This window comes from Salmo salar, chromosome ssa02, assembly GCF_905237065.1.
Source record: "Salmo salar chromosome ssa02, Ssal_v3.1, whole genome shotgun sequence".
Classification (NCBI taxonomy): domain Eukaryota; kingdom Metazoa; phylum Chordata; class Actinopteri; order Salmoniformes; family Salmonidae; genus Salmo; species Salmo salar.
This window is the reverse complement of record NC_059443.1, coordinates 35,356,433-35,373,432: the sequence shown is the minus strand read 5'-3', so window position 1 is coordinate 35,373,432 and position 17,000 is coordinate 35,356,433. Positions and strand designations below refer to the sequence as shown.

Genomic DNA, 17,000 nt, shown 5'->3' with positions numbered 1-17,000 from the left:
GATGAATAGTTTCCTGACAAACAGCCAGGATGACCACATCTGATGCAAGAGGCTGAAAGTGCTTGGTCACTATGTCCGGCTGCGACCAGACGCTCCATTTCAGCTGGGCCATTCTGGCTACCCTGGGGGGAGGGGCTCAGCTGGAGGGCTGGGGTGTGTGTGTGTGTGACTTTGACACAGGAGGGATGTAAAACTATACCAGCTCTCTACAGGGAGTGTGTTTGCTCTCCTTCGACAACCATCTGTCATCCATTATTCCCTTTCTATTGATTTACTCCATGTGATGGAAGACCTGTAAAATCAGACAGAGGAACGGGTGGCTCCTTGACTGGCCTTCATTTTCTCTTTTGTTCTAAATTTACGACTGGTCCAGCCCAAGTAAACAATGGGCTATAAGGAAGAGAAATATGTTATACGTGCTATGTTGTAAACAGAATATAAAAATATATTCAATCAGTGCAACCTGATGCATATACAGTATGTACTCGTTCTATTAGACTCAAATAATTGTATGAATATATCACTAAGGACAAGTGCCACTTACAGTACCAAGGACAGACAAATGACAAAGCACTTTAGACAGAGTCGCTTCTGACAGGGTTTCAGCTGCTATCTCACAACCACATCAGCTGCTCCAAAGAATGTGTGAATCATTCTCACAAAGAAGGTCCCCTTATGATGAGATAAGGTCATGTCTGGCAATCAGCAACAGGGTAACAGAAATAATCACACGCGCGCAGCCAATGACCTTGATTGTAAATAGAGTATAAGTTGTTCTAAAATGTGCAGTGGTCTAATGGTAATGCTGATATGTAGGAAAGAGACAGTCAGGCTCTTCAGGGTGTATTTATTATGGTTATTATGGCCTCACTGACAAGAATCTGAATAATGACAAATATGTTTTCATATTGAACAGAAATGTAAACGCAACATGCAACAATTTCAAAGATTTTACTGAGTCACAGTTCATACAAGGAAATCAGTCAATTTAAATAAAAGTCTATGGATTTCACATGACTAGGAATACAGATACGCATCTGTTGGATCAGAAAACCAGTCAGTATCTGGTGTTTCCACCATTTGCCTCATGCAGCGCGACACATCTCCTTCGCATAGAGTTGATCAGGCTGTTCATTGTGGCCTGTTGAATGTTGTCCCACTCCTCTTAAATGGCTGTGCGAAGTTGCTGGATATCGTACATGTTGATCCAGAGAATCCCAAACATGCAGTGGTGGAAAAAGTACCCAATTGTTATACTTGAGTAAAAGTAAACATACCTTAATAGAAAATGACTCAAGTAAAAGTGAAAGTCACCCAGTAAAATCCTACTTGAGTATAAGTCTAAAAGTATTTTGTTTTAAATATACTTAAGTATCAAAATTAAAAGTATAGATCGTTTCACATTCTTTATATTAAGCAAACCAGACGGCACCGTAAATTTTTTTTTTTTTACGGCTAGCCAGGAGAACACACCAACACTCAGACATTTACAAATTACGCATATGTGTTTAGTGAGTCTGCCAGATAAGAGGCAGTAGGGATGACCAGGGAAGTTCTCTTGATAAGTGCGTGAATGGACCATTTCCCTGTCCTGCTAAGCATTCAAAATGTAACAAGTACTTTTTGGGTTTCAGCGAAAATGTATGGAGTAAAAAGTACATCATATTTTTAGGAATGTAGTGAAGTAAAAGTAAAAGCTGTCAAGAATATAAATAGCAAAGTAAAGTACTGATACCCCAAAAAACGACTTAAGTAAAAATACTTTAAAGTACTACTTAAGTACTATATACCAATGCAAACATGCTCAATGGTTGACATGTCTGGTGAGTATGCGGGCCATGGAAGAACTGGGACATTTTCAGCTTCAGCGATATGGGGTTGTGCTTTATCATGCTGAAACATGGATGAATGACAAGACCAGACAAGACAAGCCTCAGGATCTCGTCACGGTATCTCTGTGCATTCAAATTGCCATCGATAAAATGCAATTGTGTTTGTTGTCCGTAGCTTATGCCTGCCCATACCATAACTCCACCACCATGTGGCACTCTGTTCACAACTTTGACATCATCAAAACGCTCGCCTACACAATGCCAGACAGAGGAAACAGAGGAGCCTGTGGTTGTGAGGCTGGTTGGACGTACTGCCAAATTCTCTAACACGACATTGGAAGTGGCTTATGGTAGAGAAATGGACATTCAATTATCTGGCAACAGCTCTGGTGGACGTTCCTGCAGTCAGCATGCCAATTGCATGCTCCCTCAAAACCACAATCTGTGGCATTGTGCTGTGTGACAAAACTGCACATTTTAGAGTGGCCTTTTATTGTCCCCAGCACAAGGTGCAGCTCTGCAATGATAATGCTGTTTAATCAGCTTTTTGATATGCCACACCTGTCTGGTAGATGGATTATCTTAGCAAAGGAGAAATGCTCACTAACAGGGATGTAAATACATTTGTGCACAAAATGAGAGAAATAAGCTTTTTGTGCGTATACAACATTTCTGGGATCTTTTCTTTCAGCCCATGAAACATGAAACCAACATTTCACGTTGCATTTATATTTTTGTTCAGTGTACATATTCGGATGCATATTTTGTCCACACTGTGATGCAGGAGCCAGTGGATTATTTTATCTTGCCTCGAGACAGCCGGATTGTACCAGATGCCCACTCTAATCCAATCAAAGATGGCCCCCTGTGAATTCACTCCATCAGTTATATACAAGCAAATGTGGCCATGCATAATAGTAGAGCCACACCCTGGCTCATCCCTGGCCACGTGATAGGCATTAGGGTTAGCAGTGTGGTTAAGGTTAGGTTTCAAATCAGATTGTATGACTGTGGTTGTCCAAGCTAGTGACCACTCTGCAGAGCTGCCTCCAGAATAAGATTCATGACAAAAAACGCTAACCTGCGAGGTATACTGCCACAGACTGAGTGGTCTCGATTATACATTTTTACTAGTTGGCCATTGTCACTGGAGACAGAAGTGTGTGTCTGTCTGAGACATGAGCTACACAGGACAGAACAGCTGCCACTATGGTCAACTGTCTGGAGGAGGGGACAATACACCCCCACCTCATCGCTCCAATCCTCTTGGTTTTATTAGTATTAATCTCTGTCGTTATGTCATTCAAATACCGTGGCATAGTCTCACATAACATGCAGTTTATGTCAATTAAGTTGATCACTTTGCTTCCGAAAAATGTAATGCTTTAAATGTGATTTGATATAGTAAATTATTTCTAGAAACATTTCCATTTTTGAAAACTAAAGAAAAACCAAAACATATTTGGCTTAGGTTTATGGGCTGTAAAATAATTCAGTAGATCTGAACATATGATAATGATGCCCAAAACATTACCAGCACATGTGGTGACATCTTATGGTAAAAATAGATCACTCCACTTCACATATCTCTGGCAATTAATGAGCAACTCTCTCAACAGTCCCATATTTTATGTCACTTACCAAACATAGCTGATACATCATGTTTCAGAAAACTTTTTTCAGAAAACAAGTTTGTATTGATAAATTATCAAACTGTTTTGATAGTTAACACAAATCCACATTCTAATGTAAATCATAATAATAACAAACCAAAACCTCTTAGTAGGTCAACTTGTCTATTTAATATATAAAATACGATAAAACATACGCAAAAAGGGAAGGGTAAGAAGGGACAAATGGATACTTTGGTACAATAACAAACACTTTTTTTGTAAAAGCAGTATAGAATTTGTAATAACATATCAGTGCATACTTTATTTATGAAAATATACACAAATTGTATATCATTCTCCAAAAACAACCAAAAAGTTTTTTTTCGTTTTTTTTTTTACAACAAAAATCAGACTAGCCGAACACAATATATTAACTATAATTTATTAACTTTTTTCTTCATTTCTATTTTATTTCTGTGTGATGTATATTCTTATTGATATTACATTTCATATTTATTTCCTATAACATGATTCATTCTTTTGTGTGTGTTATGCCCATGCATTGACATCTTTGTGTCTGGTCAGAAATAAATTAAATGTGTCTTGTCCCCACTTTACTATGTGTAGACTAAGTTTTATACATTTGAAAAAAAATTGCAGCATTGAACTGGTCATTATATTAAACTTGTTCACCACCTTCCATGATCTCACATGTACTAATATTACTACAGCCGTTTTGTGTTATGTCATAAATCGTGCAATATTTGTACACCCTTTGAAGAAAAAACTAAACAAAAAATGAAAACAAAAACAAAAATATATTTATATAATATTTATATATAATAAAATAAAATTCAAATAAAACAAGATTCCTAACCTACACAAAACCGCAAAAAATAAAATTGTCTTTTCTATATCATCATTACAATTACCATCGATGGTCACAATAATGATAATATTAACAGTAATAATAGCAATTATCATAGAACAATTATAATAAAAACAGACAATAGAACTGTCACCAGCACAAATTAACACTGGAAAGTGAGATTCTCTAAACATCATTCATTATACATGGGGAATATGGGGGCGCAGCTTAACTATTGTCATGACGATTGTCTTTTCATTTGTGATTACAGTGACCCTTAGTGTTGTTCTGAGATAATGTCAGGGCTTTATGCAACACCTCGATTGGCCAACGTCCAGAGTACTAACCAACCATCTCCCCATAGTCTGCTTCCACTAGTCACCATTTAGTCTAGGTATGAAACATTGCTTCATGGCGTGTGGCCCTATTCAAGACATAGCTACCATTTTTATGAAGAAAAACATCAGGGTCAACGTTTTGTTCAAAACTTAGAACACAACAGTCTTACAGTCTAAGGGTGTGCGAACATGCCGGCAGGCGTGATCGCTCTCTCTCTGCCATCCGTCTCTAGACGATCGTCTAGACTCCTGAAGAGTCAGACTGCACAATCCCTACGGCAACAACTACAACGATATAAAACAATAAAGAGCCAATGGGAGGTCATTTGAACCTGTTCTGGAGTACAGAGTATATGTGAGTATGGTGTTTGATTGTGTGGAGCAATGAGCCGTTTTGGCAGAAAATTGATAGTGGTGGAGGTCAAATGAGAGTGAGATGGACTTGTCTTTTAAGTCACTGGTAGGGAGCGAGTGAAATGCTGTAATTAATTCATGTGGCCAGGGAGGAACTCTCGACTAACAGAAAGCACAAGGGATACTTGTCTGGCTAATGTGTGTGAATGTGTTTGTATGTGTGTGTTGGATGAGTTTGATGTGCCTGAGGACATGCAGACATGACTGTCCCATTCTGGAGGACACCTGGCTTTTAAAGAGAGGGGGCATTTTGGGGGCGGAAGGGGTTAAAGTGCGCTCCGTCAGAGTACTAACCACTGCTCACTCAAACAGTCCAATCCACTGCTACTTCCCTTTCTGTCCCTCTAGCACCGTCACTTGGCTTTGCAACGTAGTACACTTATGTACACACAAATAGAAAGACAGATCCACTTAGAATCAACACATTGGCTTTTAGGGATATCCTGCTGAACATATGTGAACATATATTTCTATATACAATCCCTGTCGTCTATCGTTTTCTCTGCATCGTATGCAGTTCATCACTTACTCTCAAAATCTACTATCGCTGCTGTTATATATATATATATATATATATATATATATATATATGGTCTATATATTTACCCACAAAAAACAATATCCCTGCTATACAAAAGCCATACAGAAGGAAACAGAACAAATTACTTATATACACAGTTCTTTGCTTTTTCTCCCAGTTTACATCTCTTATTCAGAGCCTTCTGAAACACTGGCATTGTTTAACAAAAATACTTTTCGTGTGTGAGTGCGGATGGATTTGAGCGTGGGGAGAATCGAAAAGTCAAGAAGGTAGTAACAAAAAAAACTTAACACAAAAAGAGCATTTGAAATAAATATCAAAAACAGGAACACACACGTAGCATCTGAAGTTGATCTGTAGGTATCTGTAGCATGTGTCATAGAGCTAGTGCAGCCCATCCCTGATAAAACAGTATTTGACCTAGATAAGGTATCGATGTTTCAGATTAAACAGCTATTTGCATGGTTCTGATTAAATACCTGGCTAAAAATAAACAAATCAAGGATCGTCCACTTTAGAACAGTGAATCCTGTCTTATAAAATGGATAGCTAGTAAGTTTGTCTTGGTGAATTTTGGGTTCTTAAATCTAAATTAGAAATGTTTATAGAAATGTAAAGATGGCTGATGGACAAGTCAGACAGAGAGAGGACGTAATAGTCCAAGAAAACAGTTTAAATCTCATTCACCAATCTCATACTCTTTACAAAAACACCAAAAGCTGGATATAACGGTGCCACTGGGCAGATACAAAGAAGTGGATTCATTTTGGTTGTCGTACTGTTTCTCAACAGAGCAGTGCAGCTGGACTAGAGACCTACTGTGGATAAAAGACAGGAGCATACCAGATGTGTATTATGTGATGTAGAGGGTAAACAGAAAACCCAGCAAAGCCAATAGTCAGTCAGTTTTCTAGCTGCTCTCTCTCTCCCTTTAAAACAAAAAGGAGACAGAGCCAGCTTGAACAAAAGAGAACTCATTCATTCCAATCCTAATCTTGTCCAACACACTATGTTGACATGTAATCCCTGGTTCGGTTACTCTGCCCCTATAGAGGGTGCTTGTGTGAGAATATGTGTGTGTGTGTAGTACAATATAGGGTAAAACAGTATGCAGCTTGTGTGTCAACGCATACATTTGTGAGAGAAAATGTGTAAGAGCATGCGCAAATGGGCGTGTCCGGTGCATGTGTGTGTGTTTGTGTGTGGTGGAGGCATGTGTGGAGGTCAGCATTTACTGTACATACGGTAAATAGGTGTGGGGTGGGGGGGTGAGAGAGAGGGGGGCATCTCTCCCCTTCACTCCCTTGTTCTACACATCTATGTGACCCAAGTGTCCAGTCTCATTCTCTTCACATTGGCCCCCTCCTGCTCCTGCTGCTCTTGCGTGGACGAGGGCCTCAGGAGCCCCATGCCCGAGGAGGCCCCTACCTGGTGGTGGAAGTCCTGGGCCCGCCCCTGGGCCCCATCGTCCCGGTCCCCCTCGTAGGAGCTGCCGTTGCTGCTCAGGCTGCCGACGGGCGAGCGGCCCTGCAGGGTAGACGGCTCCAGGCGCAGGGCCCCTGGGTACTGGCCTGACATAGGGGCCCCTGTGATGGTCACTAGGCCCCCTCCTCCGCCACCCCCGGCTGTGGAGCACGGGGTGCTGCGGTCGCGGTTGGGCGACACGGGCTCCGACTTGATGCTGATGTTGGGGTTGGTGTTAATTGTCAGCATGGTGCCCTGAGGTAAGTGGCCAACCGGCCTGGAGGGACCGAGAAAAGAGAGAGAAATGGTGAGACGTGTGCTGACATCTGCTGGTCAGCCAGGGTAACTGCAACACTCCTTACGAACACACATATCAACATCACCATGAACATCACTTTTAACACAGGAGCCCAGACAGGGACCTGCTCAACAGCACACAGTGCAGTAAGCGCTGATGGAACATAGAGTCAACACCTCCACACACTAGGTGGAGGGGGGGATCCTAGAAAACAAATGTGTCAGCAAATTGAGTAGCGGAAAAACAAACAGAACCTTGCAGAGAGAAAGAATATAATTGTTTATGGGAGTGGTAGATAAGTGTCCCTTCTATGAACTGCGTAGGTCTTAATTTCTATGTGCAGTGCTCTGTGTTCCACCCTACTGTTCATACACACCCTGGACTGACAGCTCATGTTTGGCTAATTGCTAACGACAGGTAATGTTTCACTGCTAATGTTTTAGGGAACAAAGTGTCATGACGAAGCTTTTACAAGAGACTACAGGTTGATGGACTGAGGTTAGACACATGAACAGATACGCAAACAGACTGGATGAAAAGGCCACACGGAAGCGCACGGTCCACAAGCCATGCAGACTGACTCTGGATTCCGAAAGACCATGCCTTGTGCCATGTGTCCACAGTCACTTTTATCTTTCGCATTTAGTAACTCATGCAATTGTACCCAGACACCTCCAACTACACACCCCTCCAACAAGTCCCATCTGTAAATTCACACAGCCCTCAGCACCCTCCCCCTCTCTCCCACACCACCCCCCTCGATTGGAAAAACCAACAATCACTTCAATCAGGTCACCCTTAAAAAGGTCCAACGCAGCCGTTTTTATCTCAATATCAAATCATTTCTGGCTAACAATTAAGTACCTTCCTGTGATTGTTTTCAATTAAAATATTCAAAAAGAAACAAAAATAGCTTCTTAGCAAAGATACATTTCTCATGAGTGTGGAGGGGAAAACTGAAAACTAGCTGTTATTGGCAGAGAGGTTTGGAACTCTTTTATTGGTCTATTCACTAATTTACAGCCTGGTGATGACACCAGGCAGGCCAAAACTCCAACCCACAAAAACAGGCTGCCATTTTCTTCCAAAGGTATTTTCAAACAGCTCTTACACTAAAAGGGCATATCATAATTTTCACAGTATAATTTTCACAGTATTATTCCAACCTCAGTGTTGAAATATTCAGTGAGCTCCAAAAGTATTGGGACAGTGACTCATTGTGTGTTGTTTCGGCTCTGTACACCAGCACTTTGGATTTGAAATGATACCATGAGGTTAAACTGTCAAGCTTTAATTTGAGGGTATTTTCATCCATATCGGGTGAACCGTTTAGAAATTACAGCACTTTTTGTCCCCCCATTTTAGGGGACCAAAAGTACTGGGACAAATAAGAATAGAATGTATTTGTAAACACTTCTACATTCATGTGAATGCTACCATGATTACGGATAGTCCTGAATGAATCGTGAATAATGATGAGTGAGAAAGTTACAAACATCATATCCCCAAGACCTGCTAACCTCTCACCATTACAATAACAGGGGAGGTTAGCATTCTTGGGTATGATATGTGTGTCTCAGTGATAATTATTCACGATTCATTCAGGATTAACCATAATCATGGTAGCATCCCCATTAATGTAGAAGTGTTTAGAAACGTATTCTATTCTTATTTACAATAAAAGTGACTCAAATTATTGGTCACATAATAATGTGAAACACAACCAAAACAATGATGTAATCATTGCATGCTAGGAATATGGGACCAAATACTAAACTTTTGACTTCTTTAATACACATAAATGAATTTGTCCCAATACCTTTGGTCCCCTAAAATGGGGGGACTATGTACAAATAGTGCTTTAGTTTCTAAACGGTTTACCAGATATGGATGAAAATGCCCTCAAATTAATGCTGACAGTCTGCATTTTGTCACTGTATCATTTCAAATCCAAAGTGCTGGAGTAAAGGGCCAAAACAACAAACAAAAAAAATCACTGTCCCAATACTTTTTTTGCTCACTGAACATAAAACATGTTTTTGACTGCACTGGGCCTTTAAGCTAGTGTACTTATAGAGCACAATGACCCATTCATATTATTTTATATTATCACAATTGTACAACAAAAGATGCAAGAACGTGATTCTTTACCCTACAACACACACACATACTCTCGCTCATGTGCACACTCACTCCCTAAACCCTTGACTGTGTTACTCTGCCTCTATGTGCCACTTTATCAAGTGTAAGCCCGGCATTATGGACTTGTACAGGTAGATGGATTATAGTGCCACATTATAGTGCTATGGAGAACAAAACGGGCAGAGTCAGCAGGCCGGTGACAGTGATGAAGGCTCGCTCTTCAGGCTAGCTCAGGGCGCTAACACAGCTAGCGTAGTCAGCACATGGTTACAATACAGTACAGTATAGCGCCGTTTCCCAAAACCTAGTCCAGAAGGACCATTGTGTGCACAGTTTTCACATTAAACCAATCTCTCAATAAATTTGCTTAAACTGAGTTGATAGTGAGTTTCCTGGATGACTATTACCAGTAGCTTCTGTCAAATAATGATTGGATCTGGTTTTAAATGAAAACCAGCATGCATGGGGGTCCTCAAAGACCAGGTTTGGGAAACAGTGCCATGCTGTGTGGCTAGTTATACACTGAAGATAGAAGAGGCTGGTGGGAGGAGCTATGGGAAGATGGGCTCATTGTAATGTCTGGAATGGAATGAATGGAACGGTATCAAATACATCAAACATTTGGAAACCACATGTTAGACGCAGTTCCATTTATTCCATTCCAGCCATTACGATGAGCTCATCCTCCTATAGCTTCTCCCACCAGCCTCCTCTGACTGAGGAGATATACAGTACCAGCAGAGACCCTCTTCCCTGCCAAATAGCAAGTTTGATTGAGAGGCCATGCTGTAAAAGGAGGGTAAAAAAAGAAAGTTTGAGAAACTAACACAGGGAGGGTGATTCAGAAACCTGCTCTCCATTGATGTACATAACAGACAGCCCAACAACTTGGCTAAATCATTTTACATTCAAAATTAGTCAAACATTGGGTATTCATTTACTAAATAAAATGTAATTATAGACTTATCATTTTGAATGTACTGACCAAGACATCAATCTAGTCCCTAAATAAATGTTATTTTATCGATTCTATTATTTTTCCCTTTCCTGCAATGTAGTGTAATCAAGCTGGAGTGGATGTGTTGACACAATGATTCCCTATCCGGTTGTCTATGCAAACAAACTATTCCTTGAGGATAAAGGAGCTTTTTCTGAACTAAATAGGATATTATGTGCACAGCACACAAATCAGCAGTGTGTACATAAACAACTATTCGTTACTGTGTACATTGTAAAACATGCGTAAGGTAGAGACATAAAGGTAAGCCTTTCTCTGAACAAAACAGCTGGAGACAGACAGACGGACGGACGGACGGACGGACGGACGGAGGGAGGGAGGGAGGGAGGGAGAGAGACACAGAGAGAGCTAGAGAGAGAGAGACACAGAGATAGACACAGAGAGAGAGAGTGAGACAGAGAGAGAGGGAGATATTGAAAGGAAGAGACAGACAGAGTGAGTTAATAGTGAGACAGATAGCAAGGTAATGGCAATAACTGCCACCTGTAAACTTACTGAGGTAGCGAGTTGTGTGTGTGCACCATTTCTCCAATGCAAAAGGACATGTCCTTAATGCAAGGACAGACTGACTGACAGACAGACAGACATGTTCCCTAAACAGGAACCATTTCTCCAATGCAAAAGGACATGTCCTTAATGCAAGGACAGACAGACAGACACACAACACAAAAAAAAGACAGACAGACAGACAGACAGACAGACAGACAGACAGACAGACAGACAGACAGACAGACAGACAGACAGACAGACAGACAGACAGACAGACAGACATGTTCCCTAAACAGGAACCATTTCTCCAATGCAAAAGGACATGTCCTTAATGCAAGGACAGACAGACAGACAGACAGACAGACAGACAGACAGACAGACAGACAGACAGACAGACAGACAGACAGACAGACAGACAGACAGACAGACAGACAGACAGACAGACAGACATGTTCCCTAAACAGGAACTATTTCTCCAAAACCCCTTAAAACTCCTCAACTCAGACCCTTTCTCTCCTGAATGCATCAGCTGGGTTCTTCAAACACAGAGACCAACACATCCTGCAAGATTGAAGGCAGCAATTGACGTGTGGAAAACTATTCAATAAACAAGTAAACAAGTCAACGCGGGAAGGCTAGCGGGACACCCTTGACACAGCATTAACATTTAGATTGGTGTGCTAGTCAACAGGTGCACGCTAGTTGCAGTGAGTCTTTACAGGAGGCTCTGGAATGACTGGCCACTCAGTGCAAGAGAAGGAAGGGGAGGAAAAAAACTGCAGAAATCATTTCCCCGTCGCTTCTCACGGTGAGTAACCAGGGCTGACAGGGAACACGAGGCTCGCAGTGCAAAACCGTCAATCACCTTTGATTGGAAGTGTCTGCTCACTGCGGCTACCGTGCAAGGGAATAAATAACAAAAACAGTGGGACTGTACGCATAGCCTATGTAATCAAACGCTTGTGTGAGAGAACAAATCGTGGGAGGAACGTGCTCTTCAGGGCAAAATGAGAACGGTTTGTTCAAGTGCCTTACTTTGAAGTAGCAGTTTCACTGATCTATATGAAGTATGGATGGGTGAAATCTGACTATTGATCTTACTGTCAGGCCATCCAGGTGATATAGAGATAAATAGACCTGTGCTTCAAGACAAAAAAGGAGGACTACATTACTCATTCTTGGTGTGTGTTTGTGTGTGTGTGGGTCAGTGCTGTCCTGTGAGACTGACACACACAGCGCGGGGCGACTGCCATATTCCTGCATATTTCTCTCTTTGGTTCCAACACTCAAAGCCTCAGAAACAAGATATAAAAGGGTTTGGCTGGCCGGGATGTCCTTGTCCTATCGCACCCTAGCGATTCCTGTGATGGGCCGGGCGCATACACGCTGACACGGTCGCCAGGTGTATGGTGTTTCCTGCGACACATTGGTGCGGCTGGCTTCCGGGTTAAGCGAGCAGTGTGTCAAGAAGCAGTGCGGCTTGGCGGGTCGTGTTTCGGAGGACGCATGGTTCTCGAACTTCGCAACTCCCGAGTCCGTACGGCAGTTGCAGCGACGGGACAAGACTGTAACTACCAATTGGATACCACCAAATTGGGGAGAAAAAGGGCTAAATATTTCAAATGTAAATGTACAGTGTAAGTTACATGAAATCTAAACTGTTATACCTTCATTATGTTCTTAAGAATTGAACCCAACCTGAGAGCCGCACAAACTTAATTTGATACGACAGACAGGAAAAGCATGACGATAACCACACATGTAGCGCTAGATGCTAATTCGTTCACCTCAGGTTAGCAGCGAAATTGGAGATGCAGTTAGCCATCTCCCCGTTCTGTTTCTCTGCGCCCCACATGCTGTGGACAAGAGGGGGAGAACAAACAGGCGGTTACATACAGCTACCCCACGGCTAGCCTAGCCGCCATGATCACAGAAACCTGCACTTAGCTCTAACAATGCCAGTAACGAGACAAAGCTGACGGCTAATGAGGATCACTAGCTAGCATTAGCCTTCAGCAGGTGGTCAATGCACACCTAAACCTAAAGTGCTCTTGGATTCACGTGGGGAGATGGGAGTTATTTAGGTCAGCCTGTCAGACATACTCAAACTCGAAGTGGAGGTACATGCATACCAGAGGAGGCTGGTGGGAGGAGCTATAGGAGTACGGGCTCATTGTAATGTCTAGAATGGAATCAATGGAACGGAGTCAAACGTGGTTTCCATATGTTTGATATGTTGGATACCGTTCCATATATTCCATTCTAGCCATTACAATGAGCCTGTCCTCCTATAGCGCCCCCCACCAGCCTCCTCTGATGCATACTATACTATAGCTAGCGGATACCAGTGACGGTCGGAGGTGTTCACAGTTTGGGTCTTTATTGTAGCTAGCAACCATGCTAAGCTGCTCTCGAGCAAAAAATCCCTCATTTCATGTCAAATGCCATTGATGCACGGCTTTGGTGAGTCAGAATTGCTGATGAAATTGTGTGCATACAGTAAGTGGATGTGTGTTTAAGGGATATAGAATAGGTAGGTACAGAGGGATGGCATGGGAGAGGAGTTACTACTAGATTGGTCACATAGTTTTGGGAAAGGGTTTTGGGTTAATTTTCTGAATCTCACTGCCCTAAACGCAGATATCGGTTTAGGGCAGTGGGGACCCAATTTTTTCAGCTAGAATTTCTGGGGATCTCATTTTTAACCCAAGAATTCCCCCCATCCCACCTCAAATCTAGCGACACAATGTTAAAATCTAACGACACAACCTTCAATGAATTGCATTTTCATCTCTTATCAAAATGAAAAGAAACTAATAAATACATTTACTCAATAATAGTTTTTTTGTATATTGTTACACACAATAATTTGTACTCTTAATTGTATTATTATTATTAACATTTTTTGGGGGGCGAACCCACTACAGTACCCCCGTGAGCCCACAAGGGGTCGCGACCCCGACTTTGAATACCACTGGTTTAGGGTGCAGCTAGCCACACTTATGTAGCTAGCTACACTCATACAATAGAGTGACCGGTGAAGTGTACTTACACCAAGTTACTGAGTGACGCCAAGCTAATCTGTTGTTGTTGTTGATGCTGCTGTTGTTGTTGCTGCTGTTGCTGCTGAGACACTGCTGGTTGCTGTTGCCAGGTGGACATGTTGCTAGGCAGCAGCCCTGATGGTGTGAATGTCTGGAGCGCTGTGAGATCCGCACTTGTCAGCTGGTACTCTGAGATGGAGGGAGGGGGAGGGAGGGGAGAGAGAGAGAGAGAGAGAGAGAGAGAGAGAGAGGGAGAGAAATACTCACACATTGTTTAAAGTGAATATGCATAGGATTCACTTATAGTGGTAAATTGTGCTCCTTTCTGCCTTTGCCAATTAGGGCAATTACAGAGCAGACTGACAAAAAGAGAATAACTGAATAAACTAATCAAAAGTATTCACCCTTGTGTTTCTATCATCCACTGGTCCTAATACACTTGCTTCAAGACACACTACATACAGTGTGTGCCCAATTGCCCATGAGCAGAGTACCCTTGTCCTCTTTTACTCACCAGTGTTGTAGGTCGTCTGCATGGCGGAGAAGGGGGCTAGGAGACTGGGCGTCGCCACGGAAACCACTGGCGTGGACAGGTTCCCTTGAGAACCACCTAACCGCTGAGCATTCTGGGAAGACAGAGGACACAGGAAAGACGCTTGAACATCAGGAAGTAAAGACTTATCTTAAAGCAAAAATGTTGTGTCCACGCAGTACCATGACATTCACTAACAGTATCAAATACAAACAAAGGTGGGAACATCCTGGCCTGTACGGTTCTTGACTTCTCTATGACACGGAAACACCAACATTCACGGCCATGTGAAAGAATAGTTGGTAGAGGTGTTAGGAAGTGTTCCACTCAATGGAGAGTCATGCGGATTGAATGAGAGGCATGCATCGAGCAGAACAACCAGAGTGAGCGATAAAGTGATTGTGTTTATGTGTGTGTTGGTGCGTGGTGTTAAGTGTGTGAGTCGGGGCTCAGACGCTCCAGGGGTGGAGGTCATTGTGCCATTGGTGTCACCTTGTAACAGTTTGTCCTAGTCAATGGATACACACACTCCAGAGAATACTGTAGACTACACACAATGACCTCCTCCTGCCCAATCCGACATGGATTACACACACATGGAGTTGAACCATGCACGTGCCAAGATACATACAATGCATTCACAGAGAGCTTTTGCTCCATTTTGGATTTACCACACATAGTATGTATACATGGCTACACACTATTCTATAACATACAGTACCAGTCAAAAGTTTGGACACACCTACTCCAGGGTTTCTTTATTTTTTCTATTTTCTACATTGTAGATTAATAGTGAAGACATCAAAACTATGAAATAACACACATATCAAAATATATTTGTGATTCTTCAAAGTAGCCACCCTTTGCCTTCATGACAGCTTTGCACAATCTTGGCATTCTCTCAACCAGCTTCATGAGGTAGTTGCCTGGAATGTATTTCAATTAACATGTATGCCTTGTTAAAAGTTAATTTGTGGAATTTCTTTCCTTCTTAATGCGTTTGAGCCAATCAGTTGTGTTGCGACAAGGTAGGGGGGGGTATACAGAAGATAGCCCTAATTGGTAAAAGACCAAGTCCATATTATGGCAAGAACAAATCAAATAAGCAAAGAGAAAAGACAGTCCATCATTACTTTAAGACATGAAGGTCAGTTAATCCGGAAAATGCAGTCGCAAAAACCATCAAGCGCTATGATGAAACTGGCTGCCACAGGAATGGAAGACCCAGAGTTCTCTGCTGCAGAGGATACATTCATTACAGTTAACTGCACCTCAGATTGTAGCCCAAATAAATGCTTCAGAGTTCAAGTAACAGACATCTCAACATCAACTGTTCAGAGGAGACTGTGTGAATCAGGCCTTCGTAGTTGAATTGCTGCAAAGAAATCACTACTAAAGGACACCAATAAGAAGAAGAGACTTGTTTGGGCCAATAAACACGAGCAATGGACATTAGACTGGTGGAAATCTGTCCTTTGGTCTGATGAGTCTAAATGTGAGATTTTTGGTTCCAACCGCCGTGTCTTTTTGATACACAAGAGTAGGTGAACGGATGATCTCCGCATGTGTGGTTCCAACCGTTAAGCATCGAGGAGGAGGTGTGATGGTGTGGGGGTGCCTTTCTGGTGACACTGTCAATGATTTATTTAGAATTCAAGGCACACTTAACCAGCATGGCTACCACAGCATTCTGCAGTGATATGCCATCCCATCTGGTTTGCGCTTAGTGGGACTATCATTTGTTTTTCAACAGGACAATGACCCAAAACACACTTCTAGGCTGTGTAAGGGCTATTTGACACTTTTTGGTTACCACATGATTCCATGTGTGTTATTTCATAGTTTTGATGTCTTCACTATTATTCTACAATGTAGAAAATAGTAAAAATAAAGAAAACCCCTGGAATGAGTAGGTGTGTCCAAACTTTTGACTGGTACTGTACATTGTACTGTGCTCCTATTCGATACTACACTGTAAGTACTGTATACTAATGATTTACTAATATACCAGTATGACAGTATATCAGTATGACACTCATGCCTGTGAGACCACAGTGTTGACACAGCAACCACAGTCAAGTCTAGGAGGAGTTTCTATTCACCTCACTCACCAACTCCAGCTCCTCATCGGTCTGCAGGGGGCAGTAGGACAGAGAACACGGGTTACAGCTCTGTACTAACCTGCTGATCCAGGATCAGCCCCCAATCCTAACCTTAACCATTGGGCTCATTAAGGGGAAATGCAAAACTGAACTCAGATCAGCATCCAGGGGGCTATTTCCTCACGCACTCCCGAAAATATCAAATTCAGAACAGTAATTATGATGAGATGCATGGATGCATTTTGACGTCAATCCTTCTTTAGCACAGTCTAAAGCCACACTCAGTTTGAGTGCCAAAATCAACC

The 17,000-nt window shown here is 42.0% G+C and overlaps 1 protein-coding gene across 10 annotated transcripts in view; it reads right to left on the bottom strand.

The window, feature by feature from the left end:
• Positions 1-3,611: 3,611 nt before the first annotated feature.
• LOC106580711 (myocyte enhancer factor 2d) overlaps positions 3,612-17,000 on the bottom strand; it is a 79,527-nt gene continuing 66,138 nt past the window's right edge. For 3 of the 10 annotated variants that reach the window (XM_014162054.2, XM_014162045.2, XM_014162051.2), the window contains exons 8-13: positions 16,696-16,725; positions 14,576-14,687; positions 14,070-14,250; positions 12,805-12,873; positions 10,246-10,296; positions 3,612-7,347 (exon numbers count right to left, since the gene is read on the bottom strand). In XM_014162054.2, the coding sequence (XP_014017529.2) occupies positions 6,924-7,347; positions 10,246-10,296; positions 12,805-12,873; positions 14,070-14,250; positions 14,576-14,687; positions 16,696-16,725 (867 nt within the window). In that variant the 3' untranslated portion in view covers positions 3,612-6,923. The remainder of the gene's footprint in view (positions 7,348-10,245; positions 10,297-12,804; positions 12,874-14,069; positions 14,251-14,575; positions 14,688-16,695; positions 16,726-17,000) is intronic. The other 7 variants (XM_045703029.1, XM_014162082.2, XM_014162057.2 and 4 more) reach the window with 6 other exon arrangements.